Source organism: Gekko japonicus, unplaced genomic scaffold (genome assembly GCF_001447785.1).
Source record: "Gekko japonicus isolate JY-2015 unplaced genomic scaffold, Gekko_japonicus_V1.1 scaffold2751, whole genome shotgun sequence".
Classification (NCBI taxonomy): Eukaryota; Metazoa; Chordata; class Lepidosauria; order Squamata; family Gekkonidae; genus Gekko; species Gekko japonicus.
In genome coordinates this window covers 89027-113992 of record NW_015172628.1, presented here as the reverse complement: position 1 = coordinate 113992, position 24966 = coordinate 89027, and the positions used below count along the sequence as shown (strand labels likewise).

The 24966-nt window shown below is 42.3% G+C and overlaps 1 protein-coding gene across 1 annotated transcript in view; it reads left to right on the top strand.

Annotated features, from left to right (window-relative positions):
- Positions 1–24966, top strand: part of DHX32 (DEAH-box helicase 32 (putative)) — a 63491-nt gene that overhangs the window by 19858 nt on the left and 18667 nt on the right. The window contains exons 3-6 of the mRNA XM_015421685.1: positions 4235–4607; positions 6930–7169; positions 10156–10255; positions 10341–10499. Of these exons, the coding sequence (XP_015277171.1) occupies positions 4235–4607; positions 6930–7169; positions 10156–10255; positions 10341–10499 (872 nt within the window). The remainder of the gene's footprint in view (positions 1–4234; positions 4608–6929; positions 7170–10155; positions 10256–10340; positions 10500–24966) is intronic.

Sequence of the window (24966 nt, the reverse complement as noted above, 5' to 3'; positions counted from 1 at the left end):
TGAGACCAAGAAGGAAGAGGCTTAAGATTGGCGGTGTTATCCCTTTGGAGATGGAGGAGGGTTGCAGAATTTCGAGTGAACGTCTAAGAAGCCATCAAGACTTTAGAGAGAATTAGCATAGATGTAAAGGCGGAAGGACTCTGAAAATTGCCCTTACGAAGAGAGCTGGAGGAGATGCTCTGGAAATCTTCTCATAACAAGTAATAAACTAACACATAAGCTTAGAAAGACAGGATCTCACAAAGTATACTGTTTATTTTTTTTTCATTACTAACTGCAGTCTAACAGGGTAATGATCTCCTACTCTTGGGTTTTTAGTTTAGTGTGGGTTACTTTTCTTTCTCCTTAGTCGTAGTTCCCCTTCCCTTCTTTTCTTTGTAGTTTATGTAGTATTATAAAAATAAAAAATCCCCTCCGGGGGTCTTAAAAAAAAGGAAGCAGAGAAAGTTACCATCATAAAAGATATGCATTGTGATCCTTGGCTGAGTAAAACCATTGGAGGGGGGCATGATCAGTAATAACTGTAAAGTGGTTCCCAGAGAGAAAGTATTACAGGACCCCAATAGCCTATTTGATGGCTAGGGCCTCTTTTCAGTTGCTGACCAAGCTTGCTGGCAGGGCTACAGCTTCTGGCTCAGGTACACAAGTGGGTTTTCCTGCCTGTCTTGTTTCTGTGAGAGGACCCAGCCAGTGTTTGAGGAATCTATATGCAGCATGAATGGTTGTGTGAAGTCTGGGTTATGCAGTATTGGAAGCTAGTCAAGGTGCCCTGCAGTGTTTGGTAGGCTCTGTCGCAACATGCTGTCCATTGCACAGGATCTGGCATGTTCTTCTGGAGCCAATCTGTCACGGGCTGGTAATGGAAGCAAAATGAGGGGGGAAATCGTTTATAATAGCTGATAAGGCCAAGAAAACTTGCTTTTGGGTCTTAGATCAAGGCATGTGTTTCAAGGCCTTTACCCACCAAATGCCTCATGTATTAGGCATCTGAGAATCCTTCCATAATGCTGCTAGCATCGGTTTCAGATGAGCTAGATGCTCCAGTCATCTGCTACTATAGATGAGGATGGCATTGATATAAACTGTGGGAAAGGTTCTATAGAGGTTTAGCACTTGGTCCACCAGTTGTTGAAAGATTGCAGCAACCCTGTTGAGACTGAATGGCGTTGTCCTGGACTGATAAGGACCTTGTAGGGTGGCAAAGGCTGTTTTTATCCAGTCTTGTTCCCTCAAGAGAACCTGCCAGTACCCTTTTGTGAGTTCCAGTCTGATAAAAGTACTTGGCTGCACATAAATGGCTTAGATCTGATTTTGTTGTTGTAGATCTGATGTTGTTAGATCTGTCGGCCGCCTTTGATACGGTCGACCATCAGCTGCTGACCCACCGTCTCGCCGATGCGGGGATACAGGGGCTTGCCCATCAATGGTTTGCCTCTTTCCTCCAAGGTCGGGGACAAAGGGTGGTGATAGGGGAACAGCAGTTCCGAAGGCACCCACTCGAATGCGGTGTGCCCCAGGGGGCTGTGCTTTCCCCGATGCTAACATCTATATGCGCCCCCTTGCCCAGATTGCCAGGAGGTACGGGCTAGGGTGTCAACAATATGCAGATGACACCCAGCTCTATCTGATGTTGGGTGGCCGATCGGACTCCAGCCCAGAAGATCTTAACCGGGCGTTACAAGCTGTGGCTGGTTGGCTTAGACTGAGCCGGCTGAAACTAAATCCAGCGAAGACGGAGGTCCTGTGTCTGGGTCAGAGTGGTTTGGGGATGGGGCTTCCTCTCCCAGCCTTCGATGGGACACCTTTGGTGCCAGCGCCAAAGGTTTGGAGTTTGGGAGTGCACCTGGATTTCTCCTTAACTATGGAGGCCCAGGTAACAGCCGCTGCCGGCTTGGCTTTTTATCATCTTCAGCTGATTCAGTAGTTGGTCCCCTTCCTCGACCGTGACGTCCTGGCTACAGTGATCCATGTGATGGTCACCTCGAGATTAGACTACTATAATGCTCTCTACATGGGGCTGCCTTTCTTGCAGGTCCGGAAGCTGCAGCTAGTGCAGAATACTGCAGCCAGGCTTTTGATGGGCCTCCCTCGATGGGAGCACATCCAGCCTGTGCTGAAAGCGCTGCACTGGCTCCCAATAGCTTTCCAAATTCACTTCAAAGTGCTGGTGCTTACCTTTAAAGCCTTATATGGCCAGGGTCCGACGTACCTGAGGGACCGCCTTTTCCCATACATACCCCAGAGAGCACTACGGTCAGGGGCCCAACATCGTCTAGTGATCCCAGGCCCCAGGGAGGCCAGGCCTGTGGCAACCAGGGCCAAGGCCTTTTCAGTGGCAGCTCCTACCTGGTGGAATGAGCTCCCGGAGGAGATCAGGGCCCTGCGGGACCTTTCACAGTTCTGCAGGGCCTGCAAGATGGAGCTCTTCCGCCAGGCTTTTAATTAGGAGCCGCCACTACCACCAACAACAACTACTCTGTGGTAACAATGGGGTAATGGGATCTCGCAGCAGTACTGAGATGAGTCGATGCCGTTGATGTGGGCTTTTGGGTATAGTTACAGGTCACCATCTTGATTTGACTAAATTGGTAACATCTTTGAGCACTTTATTATTGTTGATAATGGTTGTTTTTATGTGTGATTTTATTGTTTTACTGGCACATGCTGCCCTTATTTGTAAGCCACCCTGAGCCCATCCGCGGGGAGGGCGGGATATAAATGTAATGATAAATAAAGATTAAATTTTAAAAAATCATGATGTCCATCCATAACATGAGGTATGTGTCAAAGGCCGCAACTAACCCTGAAATTAATGTAAAAATGGATTGCCCCATCCAGCTTAGGTACTATAACTATGGGGCTCCATCAATTGCATGTTACATACCTCCTGCTCAATGGTATACCACAGAAAGGGGAATCAGGGCACAAGGATGACCTTGCTTGATAGTCAAGATGACATGTTGGAGCAGATGGGTCATCTCTGGTTGTTTCAAGAACAAGTCTCCAGTCTCACAGGAGCAAGCACAGTTGAGCTGTTCGGTTTGGTCTCAAATCGAGGCTTATCACCAGAATGGGTGGAGGTCCATCCTCAGCACTCTGTGACAATTCCCCTTCTGGTAGTTGGTTTCTCATGTCTATCTGAGGGGATGAGGAGATTGTGGGAAGGTTACAAACAATCCAGGCTGTCAGGTGCCTTGATTGAAATGGTATATTCAGTGTCCTGAATATAAAGGGTAATTAATCTTGGGAATATCTGTACAATCTATATTTCATGGAAGTTTTAAAATATATCGGATTTTAAATAATATTATTCACCTCTGGTGATTTTGACTTTATGCTTTTAAAAATGTATTTTAAAACTATTGCTTGGACCCTTCCTAAATTTTCCTAAAAGGAGTAGTTTGGGGTGTGTTATAAGAGGGGAATCTGTGAGAATTTCTCCCCTTCTATCTTTAGAAATTTTAGGTGGGATTAAAGCCAGTGTTTTAATATGCAATTTGAAATAGAATAAGCAAATCGCAGAGTTTTCTCAAGCTTAAGCAAATTGCAAAATTTTCTCAAGCTCTGTCACATTTGTTTTCCTGTTCTGAAAAAACTGTTAGATTATATTTATTTATTTATTTTATTTATTGGGATTTTTAGCCCTCCCTCCCCGCAAAGCGGGCTTATTGACTGCCATTTTCCTGAACATAGATCAGCTCTGTGCTCTAAGTCTAGCATGTATTTCAACATGTTTAAGATCTACTGCGAGAGGGAAAGCAGCATGGTATAGCCCAATCTCGTCAGATCTCGGAAACTAAGCAGGCTCAGTACTTGGAAGGGAGACTACCAAGGAGGACTCTGCAGAGGAAGGCAATGGCAATTCAACTCTGCTTCTCATTTGTCTTGAAAGCCCATTGCTTGGGTCTCCATAAATTGGCTGAGAACTTTACACACTCACCATCTACTGCAGTCAATGGGATTTTATGTCACTGGGTGCATTGGACTCTGGCCTTTTACAGGTGTGGCAGCATAACCTTGACATGGCATATCCTATCTGCTGCAGTTCCCTCACTCAAAACTAAGACACATTCCTACTGCCATGTGTTAATTCATTCATGGATCACACTTTCTGAAGGAAATGATTTACCCAATCCCATGTAGCTTAAAGGTTTTGTTTTGTTTACCCCAACCTGTGTCATCTCTCAGTGTTTAATTTTATGCAGTAACATTTCTTTGTTTTGCATGGTTACAGATTCAGTACAGATGACATGCTTCAAAGAGAAATGATGTCCAGTCCCCTTCTAAGCAGTTATGGAATCATCATCATAGATTGTGTGCTTGAAAGGACTGTCCCCACAGATGTACTGCTTGGACTCCTTAAAGATGTCTTGATACTGAGGCCAGAGCTGAAACTAATTATCATCACATCTCTTCAGTTGTCCAGCAAACTACAGGCATATTATGGCCCTGTACCTCTCATAAGAGTACAAAGCCAGAACCAGACAGAAGTTGCATATACCTCTGGCATTCAAAAAGATTATTTCTTGTCTGCTTTAAGGCTGCTTTTTGAAATTCATAATTCCAAAAGGAGAGGTGATGTTGTGATCTTTCTAGCCTGTGAACAAGTAAGTAATTTAATAACATGTAGAAAATTTCTGTATGCATGTTCCTACATGTGGGGATAAGCGATTTTTGTAGCCCATCAAAACTCACACCTGGTATTCATGAAGTGAGGTGGGTATTCATGTCACACTGAATGAAAAGTAGGAAGCTGCTTCCAAGAGTTTCCAGTAGCAGTCTGCTGTAGCCTCAGATGAAATGATCCTGCTGTACAAGGTATTTAACAATTTCTTGTTATATTAAGACTGCTGCGGTACATTTTTAAGTGAGATATGCCTGGTCATATGCCTACCTGTAATTTCATTCTAGCCTAGAAGTTCTGTTTCTTAATGCTGTCTATGACTGTGGTCACACTGGTGGCTTGGCGTGATATGGTGCCGCCTCTAGTTGAACCAGTTGAAAGTGTTGCGGGGCATATCAGCCATACAGCACACCCTGCTGCAAGTTACCCTCAGAGAATCCCATGGTAAAGCCTCCACATTATTGCAGCACCTCAGCCACGGAGCATGCTGCAAAAATATTTTCACAATTCAGACTGCCAAAACCATTCTGTGTACGCTCCCCCACATTCAGACATCCGGCCATGCGCAATGACTGTGTGGGGAACTGAAAACACCACTTGTGATGTGGTGCCTTTTTAACCCGGCTCCAAGTCATCCTGTGATGGGATAAGTATGGCTGGGGAACGCCTGACAGATGTGTCTGTCTGACTGTTCCCATTTGATCCGAAGGGGCGTCTGACTGCGCCCATTTGATCCGGAGGGGCGGAGTGCCTGTGTCGGGCTAAACTGCCTGTGTGATCACGGCCTACAATGTGTGATTTGGTTGTTCCGTTGTGTGGTAAATGTATTCTACATATATTTAGAGAGACACTCTTCTTTATCACTAGTTCTCATGTTCCATGGCACTGAATGAGGTTCCATAACTAAACACAGCTACCTCATTTCTGTGCTAATAAACTTGTCATCTGGGTAAGTTTCTTTCTACTGATAGGTGTTGCCTACATGGATTGGAGTTGTTTACATTGAGAGAACAGTCTTGTAATAGTCCCTAATGGTTTTTGGTTTTGGTTTTTGATGGCACTGAATGAGGTTCCATAACTAAACACAGCTACCTCATTTCTGTGCTAATAAACTTGTCATCTGGGTAAGTTTCTTTCTACTGATAAGTGTTGCCTACATGGATTGGAGTTGTGTACATGGAGAGAACAGTCTCGTAATAGTCCCTAATTTTTTTGTTTTTGTTTTTTACAGTTCATATTTTTCTGGAAATCTGGGGCTTCCCTCAGGGTTGTAAGAATACCCCCCTTCTGTCCTTGGCCCTATTGTGCAGACTTATTGATCAGCATTTTAAAGGCCTAGATACAATGAAAGCTGGCACAAAGTTCTGATGCTGGTATGAGTTAGTATTTGAGGAAACTGAGAAGTATGCAGATAAGGTTCTTTAAGCTTCAGGAGAGAAAAAAGTAGTTTAAATCACATTGTACTTCTTTCCATATATGTTGTAAAGAATAATTTTATAGCAGTAGAAAAGAATAATGATATAATTTAACAAGGGCTTTGAAGCTTATTTTAATCTTTAGAATTTTTTTTCTTATATGCCTTTAAATTCTCAAACTTAATTTTTAATTAATGGCTTCTTTTAGCATTTTATTGATCTTTATTACCCCCAGAGAGTTCATGTGACACTGGGAAGAAAGCTGTAAATAAAATTTACAATTCCTCTATATGTCCTATTATTTTATTAGAGATAAAGAAAAATTAGTCGCTTTCATACATGGTTTATGACATTTGTGATACTTTAAATTCTAAGTAGACTAAGAACATAGCAATTTTCAAAGTTAACTACATAGATATTCTTCCAAATTAATTCTTACTATTTCTGATCAGAGTGTGTGGAGCACACAGATATGGAAAATCTAGTGGCTGTGTTATAATTTTTCTATATTACTGTTCTAATAGCACGTTGAAGTATTGTTATGGATAGTAGAATGTCTTTCTGTGAGATTGGTGTGGCTATGGTAGACTATCAAATGGTATAAATCTGTTCAGACAATTACACTTTAGAAAATTGGGGTGGTGAAAAAGAAGAGAGTCTTTTCCCAAGCTGAAATAAATTCCTCAAGAAACAAAATCACCACATTACAATGTCTGAAGTTTCCATACATAGTTCTGATCCAGTTTTCCCAGTTTAATCATCAATACGGCTGTTCTGTTTTTGCCATTAGAGCTTCATAGAGATAAAATCCATTTTTAAAAAAGAATAGATTCAAATTTGACAATTGAGCCTGTTTTAATACTCATGGAAAATGTCTTAAATGCTTATAGGAAATAGGAAATGCCTTCTGGATTATTCGGCAAGAGGGGCATAATTTAAATCCTGATCTTGGTGAATTGGTCCCTGTTCCTTTGTTTCCCAATGAACAAGAGAGAATCCTCAAGTCAAATGAAGAAAAGCCTTGCAAAAATTACAGAAGGAAAGTGTTGCTAACCACAAGTATGGGGGAATCTCTGGTTTTGTCCAAAAGAGTGTCCTTTGTTATAGATACTGGGATACAGAGACGAAAGGTAAGTAAAATAACAGAGGTTAATATTATAAATTTTACCAATGCTGGCTCATTTTTACCACCCCAAGTGGCATGACTGTGGCATGGGAAAAGGTGTGCTCCCTCAATTTATACCACTGCCAATGCTCCCTCTAAACTGTGGAGTCTTGTGAGCAAAAATTCTACTTCGTGAGCTACTGACATTAAAGTTGTGAGCAAGCGATTTAGCTACTGCATAAATTAGTTTGCTCTGGGGCCATCCTTCCTGAGCTAAGACAAAAATCTGTGAACTGGAGGCTAAAAAACTGTGAGCTAACTCACACTAACTCAGCTTAGAGGGAACACTGACCACTGCTACCCATCTCCAAGACAGCTGCCCCTTCCCCTGTGTGTTCCCCTTGTCTCTGGGGAAAGGGTAGCTGTTCAGGCGGGAATGGGGCATGCATCTTCTCTCTACTCTTGCTGTCCTGGCTCCAAGGGGCTGCAGAAGTTCAGACCCAGCTGGGCTGGGAGGCAGCAGCAGATGCAAATTATGCTTGTCAACTATTCCCCTTTGGTTCCACAGGGGATTTGGTTTGGTGCCCCCAAGCAACCACTTGGATGGTGCACTGGTCTTGAAAGGCATAAAACATATCTAGAGAAAATGAGGTTTTGCGTTTGGGTGTGGGTGTGAGATGTGTATATATAAAGCATAATAGGGTTTTCTCCTCAAACGTGATTTTCAGTAGCCGGTTTTTTCACACTGCTAAGCTAGCCTGTTTTAATTTCAAGGAACTCTCAATCAAGTTTACCCATTTCCTTGCCCTGTGCTAGGAACAAAAATACAGTGGGTTTGTTTGCATTGTTGGTTAGCTATTCAGCCCAATCCAGAATTCCTTGTTTAGTCTGACATCTGTAGACAAGCTGACTTGGAGACAGTCACCTTGCAATGAAAATTTGGAATAATAAGACTATTACATGTTGATTACTAGCACTGTGCCAAATAGATGGCCAATGAAGCCACCTGAGTCAGAGATGCTATTTACAATGCTTCTACAACTAGTGCTGCTATTTAACATACATATAGCACCAACGTTATTCTAAGTTGTATACCCTAAATTGTAGTGTTTCCTGATTTTCTGCCTTCAGGGTATCCCAAAACACAGTTTAAAACTGCTGCTGTCCTGCACAGGTCAAGCTCAGTAGATGTAGCCAGTCTTCATTCACAAAGGAACGTGAGTGCAGATTAGCTCCCTTTGTTAAACTGGATGCAGAAACTATTCCAGGCATGGGAGATCTGAATGCATATTAGAGCCTCCAGTCTCAATCTGTACATGCTGCTTAGGGTGGCAGTCTTCTATGAAATCGAAGCATGAATATGTGCTGTGCCAGTTGTACCCAATAGTTTTCAGTTGCTGTGATAAGAGACTGTGTTTTCCCTCCTGCGGTATAGGGATAGTTAATCAATATTTGGGGAGGATGGAATCTTCACAGAGTTTATAAAAAATCTAGTAGGTTAGATCATAAGTGTCACAGAGTACAATCCTATGAAGAGTTACTCTGATCTAAGTATCTCCCCATAGGATTACACAGTGAGTTTTTGGCTCTTTGTTCCCTTATAAGAGCCCCTCAGGACTTGTGATTCTCCAGGTAAGTCATTGGAGCCTTCTAGGGGTCTAACAAGGTGGTGCTGGGCAGTTAAAGCAGGCTGCTGGATTGCGATTGGGTTGTTAGGTCAGAAGTTGGGCAAGCATGCCTTACTCTGCACGTACGTAACTGAGTCAACAAAAAGCAGAAGGAAGATACTGATTGAAAAGTAAAATTGTGATATCGAGGTTTAATTAATCTGTGTATATATTGTACATATTGGCTGGTGTCTCCTGATGATTTTCTCGGTGGTCCAAGGAGCCAGAAATACAGAACCAATGTTTACATGTGCACAAACATTTTGGTTTTATATGTTGTTGAGGGAAGGCCCAAGTGGCTGCTTTCTGCAGTTTCTGAGGGGGCAGACAAATGAGGGAAGAGAAGGAAGTTGATCAAAATAACTTCTTCAAGGAACATTTCATCACCTAGATAAAACAGTTGCCTTCTTCCCCCTGCCCCACCACCGTAGGAAATCTAAAGATAGGTGTGCACACTGCAAAGCAAGCACTGATCCTGCTGCTGCCCAGTCAGATTTGAATTGTGAAGATTAGCACAATATAAGCACTTAAGTGCAAGCACATGGATTGGGTGGTGAATTCATTGCATATATAAACGGCATCTGAACTCCATTTGGATGTGTACTTGTGAGCCAGTAGATTAAGCCCAGAGTTTAGATGGAACAGAACATTAACTAACTATAGTGTGAATCTTCCCTTTTAATAAAGAAAACCAGACAGACAAACTATTCTCTTACCATGGTCTTCTGTAAATGGCAAATGCTGTGAGCATAATCCAGTCAATGCCTTCTTACCATGTCCAGTTACCCATCCTCTCACACAGCCCTAGATGGTCATTATGCTGAATGGAAGGTCTACATGAAGATCTCATATCCCATCCTAATCCTTTCTCACCACTCAATAAAGACTATTCAAGATCTTGAATTTGTAGTTTGTACTGATGGATGGGGATTATACAGGGGTGATACTGAAGTGGTCATAGACCTCCCATTTAAACACAATGGCTACTGCTGCTGCATATGCAAGAAAGGAGGAAATGGGACTCTTTTGAGCCAATAGGATTACCTTGGGTATTGTTTTGAAGGAAATAAGGGATGACAGTGTTTATTTCAGCAAAACTACAGTACTCCTGACAGAAGCAATCTGTGTTTCAGTTAATATCTCAAGGTACTTTCAGTTTTCTGTTTCGAGACAAAACAATAATAAATATTTTGAAAAGTACATGAAGTTACAGCCAAGTATTTTATAAAATATAAGGGGGGGGGGAATCCTTCCCAAGCAAAACAAGAAACCTAATGCAAACCCATTTGCTGTTTGATCAATCTTTCTTCTTTACCACAGTCATGTTTCTTTTCATATTGCAAGGTATACAATCCCAGAATCAGAGCAGACACTGTTGTGATACAGCCCATTAGCAAAAGCCAAGCTGAGATGCGTAAGCAGATTCTAGGCATGTCTTCATCAGGTAAAAATATCATTGTCAATTGTAAACAACCATGTCACTCTGAAAATAGTGTGTAAAGCAAGATTGCTTTTGAATTCTCTGGCAGGAAAATGTTTCTGCCTTTATCCTGAAGAATTTATGGAGAAGGAGATGAAGCCACTTCCACCAGCCAAACTACAGGAATCCAACCTGATCAGCATGGTTCTTTTTCTGAAAAGGATGGATATCGCAGGCCTAGGCCACTGTGACTTCATAGATAGGCCAGGTAATACAGATAGTTACCCCCACTGCTTTATCCTTTGATGAATTTTACTTTTTTGGGGGGGGATGCTGCTAATTGACTGATATTTACCAATAGTGGTGTGGCACAATAACTTTTAAAGTGTGAGTTGAGTTTCCTGGGCAATTTCTAGGAAAACCATAGATTTCTCTTCGTCTCTTTTTCAGCTCTGCTTTGTCTGGGATACATCTAGGGTTGCCAGTTCTACTTACCTGGCCAGCGGGGTCTCCTGAGCGGCCTTCCAGGAGACTGGAAGTGACGATGGGCATTTTTGGGCCTACTTCCAGTCGGGTGTGACACTCTGGTTTTTGGGCAAAAGTCTATGGTATATTCGGCTTCAAACCAAAGTGTTTTGCCCCAAAACTGGAGTTTCACCCCTAAATGAAAGTAGGCCTGAAACCGGAAGTAGGCTCAAAACTGGAAGTAGGTCTGAAAAGGTCAGTTGGGGGCAGGATTGCTCCCTGCTGGCCAGCTGGCCAGTGGTGGGCAAGATCCTGCAAATGTGGGGGTTTTCCCACTCCCACCGGGGGGCTGGCAACTCTAGCTGCAACTTTAACCTTGTACTGAATATTAGTATGTTATGGGCTTGTTAACTGAGCAGTCCTAAGCGGAGTTATACCCTTCTAAAACCACTAATACAAGTGGATTTGGTAGCAGTGTTTAGGACTGCACTATTCATCTCCCTCTGGCTATGTATAAACAAAATTTTACTTGAAGGGATGAGGGGCTCTTGAAATGTACTCACCATGTAAGCTGCAAAAGCCAACTGTTCACACTGCTGACTAGTCAGCTCTGTCTGTGTACATACAAATAAAACATTATTTCAACAATGAGCCACTCTAAAAATGCAGTTACTATGAGTGTGACAATCTTTGTGCTTTAAGACTGCATGGTTTTGCTCAAGAAGTCAACCTAGATCTTACGAGAAATATGTATCCCCCTTTGGAAATGGTGGTCATATGTCTGCTGCACCTTCCTTCTCTGTAACATGTAGTACAGCACATACCCAAGAAACGTAGGATGTTTTGATATCAAGATACAGGGAAATTGTAAGGGACCTCATAAAGGGGAAGGGCAGAACAAGGCACATCGGTGAGGGTTTGGGCAGTAACTAGATGCTTCTTTACTGGCAGAAAATAGTGACGATTTGAAATGATTACTGGTAAAGGATAAAGTAGAGTGCCAAAGCAGGATTAGAGCTGAACATCAAAAATACAAAAGTAATGACTACTGAGGAATTACACAGCTTTAAGCCTGATGGTGAAGAAATTGAAATTGTTCAAGATTTTCTATTCCTTGGCTGAATCATCAACCAAAAAGGAGATGGCAACCAAGAAATCAAAAGGAGTTTGAGAGTGGGAAGGACAGCCCTGAAGGAGCTAGAAAAGATCCTTAAGTGTAAAGATTTGTTGCTGGCCACCAAGATGAAGATAACTCATACTACAGTATTGCCCATTAATATGCATGGGTGTGAAAATTGGACAATGAAGAAAGCTGAAAGGAAGAAAGTGGATTCCTTTGAAATGTGGCATTGGAGGAGAGTATGATTATCATGGACCACCAGAAAGACAAGGTTCTAGATCAAATCAAGCCTGAACTCTCCCTAGAAGCTAAAATGACCAAACTGAGACAATCGTACTTTGGTTACATTACAAGAAGACAAAAGAGTCACTGGAAAAGACAATAATGCTACAAAAAGTTGAAGGCGGGGGGAAAAGAGAAAAACCCAACATGAGATGGGTTGACTCAATCAAGGAAGCCATGAGGGCCCTCAGTTTGCAAGACCTGAGCGAGGCTGTCAACAATTGGACGTTTTTGGGGTCATTAATTCATAGGGTTGCCATAACTCGGAAGGGACTTGATGGCACTTAGCACACACACAGACACTTCTTCTTATATTTCGTTTGAACGAATGAAACCTTGTTCTGAATCATACTATTGGTCTTTCTAGTCCAATAATTTCTATTCTGATTAACAGTAGCTATCCAAGAACCTTGGAGAAGGTCTTTTTCAACCTTGCTATTAACTGGAGATGCCAGGGATTGAACCCTCAAATAACCTGACTTGTCTACAGTAGAGTTTCTGCATGATACCGATTTTGGGACCATGACTCAGTCATGAAACCATGCTTTAATTGAACTAACTACGACTAGTGTGACTGTCTGAATGCAGGTCACACCACTAACTGGAGTCAATTACAATTCACCAAGCTAGGATCTGAAGTCAGGCAATGAAGTTGGTGTATTTAACCATAGTTAGTTGTAACTATGATTCTGTGTGATGTCTGAATGTGCACATCTTGGCTTAATGATGGTTTTATCTGAGCTTGTTTACTGGTTATGCCATTCCAGGCAGGAGAAGAAAAGGAAATGTAACTGGTTATTTGTTGAGACAAGCCAGGATTTGGGTGTGGTCTTTGTATTGAAATCTGCTTTCATAAACCAACTGAGATAAAAATAAACCTTGGTTTGCGTTATGTCTGAACCTAACCTTTGTGGCTAAGTTGGACTTATTTATGGGAATGTTCTCCATTAGTCTCTCTGGTAGTGTTTTACTATTGCTAAAATCACCTGTAACACAAGGCAAATTTTTAATTAAAATGGCACCTAAAGCAATATGATCCCATAAATGATACCATCTTGCTTTTAGCAAAATGGAATTATCCCAATAAATAAAATATCTTTGCTAGATGTTGCCAGATTCTCCTTTTTGCATTTTCCTTCAGTGTTCCAAATGCCATGCATTTTGCTCTTTTGTTTTGACCTTATTCTTTTAAAAGCTACCTTTTAAAGACTTAGGAAAAAGCAGAGAAGGTATCATTTTCCTGCAGATGAAATTACTTTCAAAAAGATGGTGAGGAACACTGGTTATTTTATTCTCCTGTCCAGGATTGCATCTCAGCATTGTCATTCAAGTCCTCTCTCCTGGTAGAGCTTACGGAAAGCATTGTGTCTGCCTTCACAGCTGGCTGGTATAGTTTAAATATAGATTTTGTGTTTTTAATTTCCAATGGAAGCAAATTAACTGAAGAGGAAAGCAAGGTAGAAGTAGATAGTATTAATGGCATTGATTTTATTACCACAACCAGTGATTTCCTCCCTCCCTCCCTCCCTCCTCCCTCACCCTAAAAATGCAGGACTTTAACTGCCATCCAGATATGTCAAGGAGTCTCTCTTGACTGCCCATTTCCAATTACCAGAGTTTTCCCCCACTTCAGATGTTGCTTTATAAGTAATAGTGAACTATACTTACTTTCTGAAATCGGTTCAGCTAAACAAGAAAGAGGTAAGACAAAGTTCAGATCCAAGGAGGATCTGTTCTCTTCCCAATTAATATAATTTAGTTTCACTGTGATTTATTTATTGCTTTTCCCACCATCTACAGTGGGCTCAAAAAGGCTTACAAAAACAGTGCTGAGGAAGTACTATACAAAAACAATTAAACATCATATAAACATACAAACAGTTTAGTGTTCAGTGTCCCCACAAAAAACCAAGGTCTCCATCAAATGCCTTTTTGATTCCCATTTTAGATGTATCTGAAGACCTGAGCAGTGATTCATAAAAGTTCATACCCTGCCACAAATTTTGTTAAACAGTCCCTCAGGGACTTTTTAAGGTGCTACTGGACTCTTGCTCTTTTCTACTGCTGTAGACAATCAATGTAGCTTTCTTAAAATAGAGATATGCTTATGAGCTCTGAGTCTGTATCGATTGAAACTGCTGTGTTCTGTACGATTTGGATCTTCTGAGTCATCTTCAAAGGAAGCCCCACATAGTTACATTTCAGTAGTCCAGCTTTGAAACTGCAGGAGTATGGATCAACACATGGTGAAACTGATATAAATAAAATAGATAGAATTCAGGGCAAACAGTGACATAAGATGTTAACACCAAACAGTAATCGGTTCTTGGCTTACGTTAACCACAACCCTGTGAGTGCCTTTTAGCGCCATCTTTATTTAATTTGTATTTGTCTGATTTGCCACGTTTTTTTTTTACAGATTCTTTTTTGCATTTGCCTAAATTACTAGACATTTCAGTTCCTCTTTTACTTTAGGCAGATGACTCAGTCTTACTTTCCTGAGCTTGGGTCAGTCTTATTCGGGTTTTGAAAAGGTTCAATAATTATTATTTGTATGAGGAATTCTCTAGTAATTTTTACTAAAACTAAAATTATTAAGTTTGCATCCCGCTCTTTGACCAAAAGACAGACATGGATAGTTAATGGGTGGGAGATCTTGCAGGTTTCTTCTTTTAGGTATTTGGGTGTTTTATTTCATTCTACCTTGTCCTGGAGATGTTATAAACATTTGGTCACTCAAAAATCTATGGCTGTTATGAAGGCAATTTTGTGTTTTTTTCCTAATGTTGTTGTTGTTGTTCAGTCGCACAGTCGAGTCCGACTCTTCGCGACCCCATGGACCAGATCCCGCCAGGCCTTCCGGTCTTCCGCTGTCCTCTGAAGTTTGCTCAATTTCATGTTCGTTGCATCTATGATACTGTCTATCCATCTCATCCTTTGCCGTCCCCGTCTTCTTTGACCTTCAATCTTTCCCAGCATCAGGGTCTTCTCCAGTGAGTGCTCCCTTCTCATTTGGTGGCCAAAGTATTTGAGCTTCTAATGGGACACATAATATTCCAGCTGCTATTAGATTTTAACTCAGTGGTGATCTCACAACTTTTATATGGCATCCCTATATGGATTTCTGCTGTAGATGATTCTATAAATAGAGTGGAGTCCTTGTTCCTCCGAGCAGTCAGGGGGGTCCCTGGGTGCATTTCATCATCAGCGCTTCGTTATGAATTTGGTCTTAGCTCTATAGAACCCTGTGTCTGGGTACGTGCCTTTAATTTTTTTGTTTTATCTGTTTTTTGAGGCCCTGGAGGGGAGCTTGGTAAGCCTAACCCTCAGGGACTCTTACAAGGCTCCCTGGCTCTGGCTTTTTGAACAGAAATTATCTCTTGTAAATCTTAAGGTGGAGGATCTTTTTTCTTCCTCTATAAATCAATGCAAGAAACGGGAACAGAAATTCCCATCTGCATTGCATGCCACTTTCACTTTGATTGATTGTCAAATTTTATGGCAGTGTCCAGACTGCATGCCGCTATGCATGGCTGTCTGCATAGATTTTATGGCCATTCAGGGGTGACTCTGCAGTCAGTACAGTGTTGGCCTGGGGCAGTTGAATGTGGTTTTGGCCCAATCTGCATTTAGTATTTGCTCTGTTGTTGTACCAAACCCACACTGGAACAGAAAAAGATGCGGCTCAAAACCACATTCAAACACCCCAGGTTAATGCCGTACTGAAAGTATATTGTCCTGGGTAGCAACTTATCATTTCAAAGTTTTCAAGCACCTAATTTGGTTCAGTTATTCCACTGGCAAGATTCCTCTGAAATGCCATTTTAGAAACCCATTATAGTTACCATTAGACCTTCCAAAGGTACTTCATCTTCACTTTGCATAAAATTGATTTAGTCTCAGTGTGATAAATATATTACTACTTCTATTAGCCTTTAGTAGTGCCACTGCATGACCTCCATTTTAATGCCTGAGTCAAGGGACACTTCATATTTGCTCCTTTACTTAGGAACCTGTTTCCACATACAAGCAAGATTGCATCATTTGTGAATTTTGTGCCCAGATTTAAGTAGCAGGCTTAACTTTTTTTCATGTGCCATGTGCTTGGTAATAAGTTTCATGGTAAAAAAAATTGTTATATGATATGTTATTCCTTCACTGAAACAAGTGGGGAAGCTCTTGCTTGGAGAGGAACACCTTATGGCTATTGAAGCCCCATATCTGTAACAGAGTGCTGGCTTGGGTGCAAACATTTATCTCAAACCACAGTTGGGTTTATTACACATGTATTACACAGTTATGCCTTTTATTGATGGCAATTTCCTAGTGGTTATCATTGATTCAGGATTATCCATGCTTAATTTCTTGACTGATGCTGGGGGAATTGTGGTGAATTAACATGTGCAACATGAAGTGGCTCCTCACAGGCTGCAGCAAGGCAAACTTAGGCCCTCATAGGGACATTGTCAAGTGAAATAGCTGATCTGAGCTCCTTAGAGGAAGAGTGGAATACTAGTAATGATGAATGGTCAGAAATTTTCTAACATGGTCATTCAAAACAGTACAAGGCATCATTAATTGATGAATGATTATGCTGCAGAAGTCCATTGCTTGGAACAGAGCAGAAAAGCAGTATCTTACAAAACTAGTCTTGAATGTGATACTCTCAAGTCAGCCATTTATCCAGCAGCATTGCCCTGCTGAAGACACTAGCTGAACCGAAACGACACTTTAGACAGCTCATCATTTGCAGTAAATGTACTATCTCTTTGTTTAATGTCTGGAAGTAAAAGCATCTCTCAGCCTGCTACAGCCCATTGGGCTGCCCCAGGAGAAGTTCACCAATTTCACTTGGCTATGATTAAGGCTGTACTTTTTTTTTTTTAATCATGGTAAGACTTGGAAGAATCTAAAAATTCACAAGCTTTTCTCTAAGGCTATTATTTCTCTAAGATTGGCCATCAATATTTCCATAACGAAGATGTGAAATCAGAGATGACAGAGGGTGACTTTATCAATGTCAAACTTACTGAACAAGAATTTCAGACACAATTCTGCAAAAAAAAATGTATCTTAAACAAATTGTCCTCCTTTCTCCATATTTAAAAGAGAGCAACATTTCCCTAGTACATAGTACTGTTGCGTTGTTAGACATGGATCAGAACTAGATCTGGAATCATTGCAGTTTTCCTGTCCTTAAAATTGTTGGGGCATTTCTAGATTATCGGCTTAACAGTGCCATCCCAAACAGCTGTACACCCTTCCAAGCCTATTAACTTCAATGGACTTAGAAAGAATAACTCTGCTTAGGATGGCACTGTAAATTGGCTTTAGGTAAGATGCTGTGCCTGTATATATCAGCCCTGGATCTACATTATGGGATCCATAATGGTCTACTTACATGGCTGGAGAAAGAATTAATGTTATATCTACAAATATTATCCCCACAAAAAAGAAGGAAACCCACAAACAAATGTTATTAACTATTATACACCTACTGGATGTTCCTTTTACTTCTCTGGAATTATATGTTTTAATTGGAATGAAACTGAGGGAGAACAGCCTAAAAGTGAATCCTGAAAAGACAGTTGATGCTGCTTGGCATCTAAAGAAACCAATGTGATTGCATAAAGCTAAGTGATGAGTTGAAAATAAAAAAGAATGTGTGCAGGAAACTGAAGGTGGGACAGGTCACTTGGGATATCTACAGATGGGTAGCCTGACTGGTAGGCAGGGGTCATTTCATAGAAAAAGAGCTAGGGGAACGCATTAGCATAACTCATTAGCATATGCCACACCCCCTGACATCAGGGGCCCGGCGGTGGACCTGCAAGGCCAGCGGGAGTGCGAGGAAGCCCCGCCAAGGCCCTCCCTGGCCCCAGGCAGGCAGGGGTGGGGAGAGGCGGGGAGGAAGCAACTTACCCTTCCTCTTCTCCTGCCTCCTCCTGGCTGAATGAGGGCCGGAAGTGGGGCGGCCGGAAGCAGGGGGCGGGGCTTCATCATGTGCCCCGCCCCCTGCACCTCACCCGGGGGAACTGGGTTCCCCGCGTTCCCCCCCGAAATGACCTCTGCTGGTAGGAATAGTGTCAGGAAAGTTAAAGCTCAAAATGGCCTGAGGGATGCCAAAGGATGTTAAGAGCAACAAAAATGTTCTTTTTTGGGTACGTTTGGAAGAAGAAAAAGGAAATGGTAGGTCCCGTGAGAACAGTGAAATGTTAACAAGGGCAAAGGGAAGGTTCAACCTTTGCCACTCTTGTCCCAAAAGGGTGATTTTGGGCAACCTACCAGAAATAGCCTGAATGGCAAGGAGACTGGATTGCAGCTCAACATTGATAAAGAGATGGTCAGGGAGAACGTAGCTACTGAATTTGAGTTCAAGTTTTGGGTCAGATGAATTGCAACCTAAAATGCTACAGGAATTTGCTGATGTAATCTCAGAGTACATGTCACAAAACAGGAGGTGAAGAAAAATTGTATTGCTCTTCAAGAGGAGGAGAAGGAGGATTCATGAAACTACAGACTGTTTGATAACAGGGGAGATGCTAGAAAATATTGTAAAGAGGTCAGTCTGTAAGTGTCTGTAAGATTAGTAGAATTTAACAGGGAGTTGTCAAGAACAAATCCTGCCAGATTAGTTTTATGGCATTTTTGATTAGGTGTTATCCTAGTGGATTGTGAGAATGCTGTGAACACAATATTCCTTGATTTCAGGATGGAGTTTGACAAAATCCCCTGTAATATTTTGGGGTTTTTTTGTTGTTCAGTCGCAGAGTCGAGTCTGACTCTTTGCAACCCCATGGACCAGATCACGCCAGGCCCTCCTGTCTTCCACCATCCTTCAAGTTGGCTGAATTTCATGTTCGTTGTATCTATGACACTGTCTAATCATCTCATCCTTTGCCGTCCCCGTCTTCTTTGACCTTCAGTCTTTCCCAGCATCAGGGTCTTCTCCAGTGAGTGCTCCTTTCTCATTTGGTGGCCAAAGTATTTGAGCTTCAGTTTCATTATCTGGCCTTCCAGGGAACAGTCAGGGTTGATTACTTTTAGGATTGACTGATTTGATCTTCTTGCAGTCCAAGGGACTCTCAAGAGTGTGGGCTAGTTGATAATACTGTCAGGTGGATTCACAGCTGATTGACTTCATCATCACATTTGCATTTTACCACCCTTTCCGCCCTGGAAGCAGGCCTATAGCCACAGTGGTGCACAAAGGAGCAGGGCCCCACCAATCGTTTGTCATGCCCCTCCAATCAGCACTAGGGATTGTTGTGAAGTCTCTCACAAGTCTTCTGCCAGTGAGAGAGGGCATTTCATTCCCTCCTCCTGCCTCCCTCCCCAGGCCTTGCCAAGGAGGGAGAGATTCTCCTTCCCTCCTCCTGCCAGGCTTTGCCAATGAAAGAGAGAGAGAGAAAGAGAGAGTCTCTTTTCCTCCTCCCACCAAGGCTTTCCCTGTGCACTCTGCTTCCTGCACAAAGTAGTTGATCCAGCTGTGCTCTGAAGCACGTGACACAGCCCCTTTCCTGTCTTCGCTTGCTAGCTTGTGCCAGCCATGGATTCCTCTAATATGCAGCACTGTAGCACATTAAGGTGGCAGCTTTGGGGGGGGGCTCTATTTTATTCGGGTGAGGAATGTTCAGAGGTGGTTGGGATCAGAAGGGGTGGGTGGCATCAGCAGCCTCTGTATTCTGCCTTTCACAAGTTGACTCATGATGACCCATTTTACAGTGTGTGCTCATGCCCACAAAGCTGTGTTGGCCCTTGAAAACACTTGGGGTGGGGAAAAGAGTTGTGCACTACAAGCTCACAGTGTATCAGGACATCATAGCATTTTAAAATCAATGTAAAATGGTGATTGGGGCCCACGGTGGCTCAGAGGTTAAGACGTAGAGCTGCAGACTGGAAGGTCGGTGGGTCAGAAGTTCAAGACCCTAGTGCCACATGATGGAGTGAGCTCCCGTCTCTAGTTCCAGCTCCTGCCAACCTAGCAGTTCGAAAGCAAGAAATTGCAAGTAGATAAATAGGTACCACTTTGGTGGGAAGGTGACAGCATTCCTTGGACCTCAGCATTTAGTCATGCGGTAGGGTTGCCAAGTCCTTACTGCATGTAGAGTGGGGGACTCCAGCGCTGCTCTAGGAGTCCGTGTGCGTGTGTGAAGAGCACGTGCCCCGCAACCACGTCACCTGGAAGTGACGCAACCATGGCGGGCACGCCGGAGGCGGGGCCACAATCATCCGAGGAAAACCATAGAGTTTTCCCTCGAATGACCACAGCCCCGCCCCCAACGCGCCCGGCGCGACTGCGTCACTTTTGGGTGACATGCTGATGCCGGGCACATTGCGTGCTTTGGGGTGGGGTTCCCCCGGGGCCCGATCCGCCGGCAACCACATCACCCGGAAGTGACGCAACCACATTGGGCATGCCGGAGGCGGGGCAACAATCACCCGAGGGAAAACCATAGAGTTTTGGTTAGCAACCCATAAAATGGAAACCATAGAGTTTTCCCTCGGATGACCGCAGCCCCGCTCCCAATGCGCCTGGCATGACTGCGTCACTTTCGGGTGACGTGCTGATGCTGGGCACGTCGCGTGCTTTGGGGGTGGGGTTCCCCTCGGGGCCCGATCTGCCGGCGGCGGGTAACGGGCCTCTCGGGCGAGGGTTTCCCTGTCCCCCGGGGGGACTTGGCAAGCCTATCATGCGGGCCACATGACCATGGAAAAATTTTTGGACAGCACTGGCTCTTCTCCTTGGAAACAGAGATGAGCACCGCCCGCCTAGAGTCAGATTCAACTTGCTTTCGAGCAAGGGAAACCTTTACCTTTAAAATGATGATAATGAATTGGTGCTAGCTGAGCCCACCCTGAGCCGGCTTGTGGGAAGTGTGGGATATACATCAAAATAATAAAAACAATTTTGCTTTTTCTTTTAACTGGGCTCAGCAAGGGGGAAGAAGTCAATCTCTGAATCTGTAGAGGGGAGCCTCCCCAGCTTCTCTTCCCATCTACGTGAAGCAAAAAAGCCACCCTTCCCCTGTATGCTTGGCAAGCTGTAGCTGCGAAAGAAACATGTGCACTTACTCACTAGGGTTCCAAATCCATGTTGGGAAATTCCTGGAGATTTGCGGGATGAAGCCTGGGGAAGGTGGCGGAGGGGAGTTCAATGGAAAATGGTGTTGTGAATCAAAGGGGCCATCAATCCAAGAAAACGCACCTTCTTCTGTGATGTCTGTTAGCAAGCTTCATTTCATGCTCAGAGGAAGAAACAGACATTTTTATGCTGATACATTGGTGGAGGGGATTCCCATTTGGCACGTTGCAACCCAGGAAAGTGGAAGTGGGCCAATATGGGGGTGGAGATCTTCATGCATTTACAAGCCTCTGTTCATCATGTGTAAATAAATGAAGGGAATATTTGGTTTCAAACAAAATGGATTATCGTTTAAACTTCTTTGTAGAATGACCCCTTTAGAGATTTTGTACTACATCGTAGCTCAGTCATAACAAAGTAAATAAATAATGATATGCTCACCACCACTGTACTCATCCCCCTCCCCCAATTTTCTGGCTATGGGCCTGCCTGGAAGACTTTCATATAATTATTGTTAAAGGTGTTTTTTTTAAAAATCTATGTGGACAGATCCTCATACTTTTTTAACTTCTGTAGGAAAAATGGAGCATTGCTTTTTAAAACAGTAACAAAATATTAAATAACTAGCCAGGCAAAAATGGGACCATCTTTTTGTTTCTCAATCTAGGATAAATTTATGTAGTTTCCCCCCCCCCCCCCCACACTGCTGTGGTAGAATCACAAAGCCCTGAATGAAATGTGCTGCTTGGCTCTCTGTAACTCTGACCTTGGCAGGCCAGACGTAATAAAAATGACACTGGCTGTTGTTAAAACCTCTTTTATAAAGCACTATGTATTGTTGTCCCTTTAAAGAAAAGGCTTTCTGATTTAAAACATGGAAGTTGCTTTTGTTTCCTTTATTTATGTTGTGTTTTATTTAAATCTAAAACCATACCATAAAAAATCTTAAATGAACCTGTGCTATTTTTACAATGACTGTTTTATAGGCTGCAAATGCAGGCTAATATCTGAAAATCCTATTCAAGGTTTTCTTTTATTTTATTACTGTTCCTTCACCTGTATAATCTGCATTTATTAACTTGTCCTTTCTAATATAATAAAAAATCTAATACTTTTTTATTATAATACTGAAGCAAAAGCCTGGAGTCATCCCTTCTTCCTCCGTCTCAGAGCAAACCAGCTCAGAGAAATAAAAATGCAAAGCAGAAAGACTCCTCAGGGGCTAGAACTGGCTGCTGAGCCAAATGCTTGTAAGGACAATAGCCATATATTCAGCTCACAATGCAAACTGCTTTATTGATTTATAGAAATTAGCATGTCATGATTCTCTGGTAATTACCTCTAAGACTCAGTAGCCAGTCATGCCCCTCCTTTAAATCTTGCATCCCTATTTTCTGTCACTGACTCTACGTTTCTCCCATTCATCAGCTGTTACTTTTCATTTCATGGCTCAGTGATAAAACTCAAACTTTTTTTTCTTCAAATGTCCAACCAGTTTTCTTCTTCGATGCTTTGACTTTCTCAAGGACTCATCTTTTGTCACATTAAACCTCGCAGGCTGGCTAATAAATGTTCAGACTTTTTTGCGATGTGCAGGAAGGGATCAGAATTCCAATAATATAACCCAGGTCTTTGGATAAAGACCTGGAATCTTTGCTGTAGAAGTCATTTTGGCAAAATGCATAATATTTGGCCAAAGCTCATATCCAACATATAATCCAGTCATGTAATGTCTGGGTTTTATGACTGGTCTTAGTTTTGCTTCCCTGCTTTTGTTTTACATCTTGTGTACTTTTATTTCACCTGCTGCTAAATTATGTGTATATTTAAATCTTGATATTATATTGGGCTGCTAAACGAGATTGTCTTTTTAATTTTTACTTCTGCTGCTTTTATCTGTTGAAAGGTACTGCTGCTGGTTGTAATGAATTCTTATAGTTTTATTGATAGCTTTATTATGTAATTTTATTCTTCAATGCTTTATAGAGTTGCAGGCCATTTGCTGGCAACACCAGGGAGTTCGGGGGGGGGGCAGGGATGACTTGAAGCAAAAGTAATGGAGATTTGGTAAATCCCTATAGCATCATGGCAACATTGTGATGTCACCTCTGGCTTTATATAACTGGAAGTGACACTGTGGTATCACCACACTGCTGCTTTCCCCCCCTTATCATTGCTCTCACTGCTCCACCAAGCAGCAGCAGGATTCCAGAAGTGGGAGGTGTTCTTCTATAGCAACTGAGACAGGGACCATGGCATGTGGGGAGAGGGGATTTCAGGCTTGCCCTCTATGCCAGTTTCCCAACCTGAAGTGGCCCCAGGCAGGGCCGGTGCCAGGCTTTTTGACGCCCTAGGCAAGGCTAACTACTTGCGTGCGCGTGCCCTCCCACTAACCAATTTTCAAAAACAGATTAATTCTAGGGAAAATTAAAAGCACAAAACTTGACATTGCTATTTTGTTTAAAAAAGTGAGAATAAGTAAAATGACAGCCTTTGGTTTTCTTTCTCAAACAGAAAACAGTTTTAGCACACAACTCACCTATCATTTTGAATAATCCTGTGAACTGTGATGTCAAAAATTAAGGCTCTTGTATGCTTCCATTTCAGGCATATCAAAATCTCATTTTGTGTGCCTTTTCCTTTGCAAATTTTGTCACCGATTCCGTCAGGTCAAGTGCTGATACTTCAATGTTGTTAGCCAAACTTGCTTTATGAACAGCAGATGGCAACTAAATTTAATGTGAGTTCTTGCCAAAGTTTACGGAGGTCCGAATCCACCCCAGGTAAGTCCCAGTGAAAGAGACTAGACTGGTGTTTTTCCAAAACAATTTGTCTTTTACTGAATAATATCAAAAATCACATACACACAAAACGGAATCACACTCTCACACAATCAAGTTCCTTTAGAGTTACAGAAGTACATAAAATAGTCCCATTTACTTAAGAGGTTGGTAGGTTTACGGTTTAATACTTATCTTTCCCTTGTCTGTTGCAATGGAAAACAGGGGAAGAAAATAGTAACTAGGGGTATTAACTAAATCACACTCTGCCAGAACCAGCTAGCAGGGCATGGACCTCTTTGGCTGCATCTCCTCCAACTCGCTTCATAAAGGCAATTTCCAGAGTCCTTCTATACTCTATACTAAGACTCTCTAAAATCTTAATAGCTTCTTAGACGTTCACTCCAAATTCTGCAGCCCAGTTTTCCTCCATCCAAAAGGATAAAACTGCCAGTCTTAAGCCTCTTCCTCTCTGGTCTCGCCCTTGGGGCTCAGTGGCATCTCAAAGGTTTCTTGATTGTGAAGGGAAACTCAAGCTCTTTTTTCTCAGCAGGATTTAAGATGACAGTTTCTAAGAACACTTGCAAGGAAGGAGTTAAGTCCTTGTAAATCTTTCCTGTTTCTCTTGTGCTTTTTCTCCTTTTCTCAATGAGATCGCTGTTTAATTTAGTGTCCATCTCATTCGCTTTGAAAGCCCTCAGTTCCATTTTTTCTGCTATCGTTGCCAACTGGAGCTGCCGGGACACAAATTGTTGATTTATCTTGGCAAGCTGCTGGTTAATACCAACAAGTTGCTCCAGAATCAGCTTGGTGGCTTCCGCTACAATTGCAATGACGTCTACTTCCCTTCTTCTCGGAGTTGTTTTCGCCATCTGGTTCAGTGGATGAAATAATTATTAGTCTTTCTTGTCTTGTATACTTATATCCCTTGAGTACCTTCCATTTTGAGTACCTAGATAACAGACTGCATTCTATTTGCATAGGACTATGATACAAGCTAATT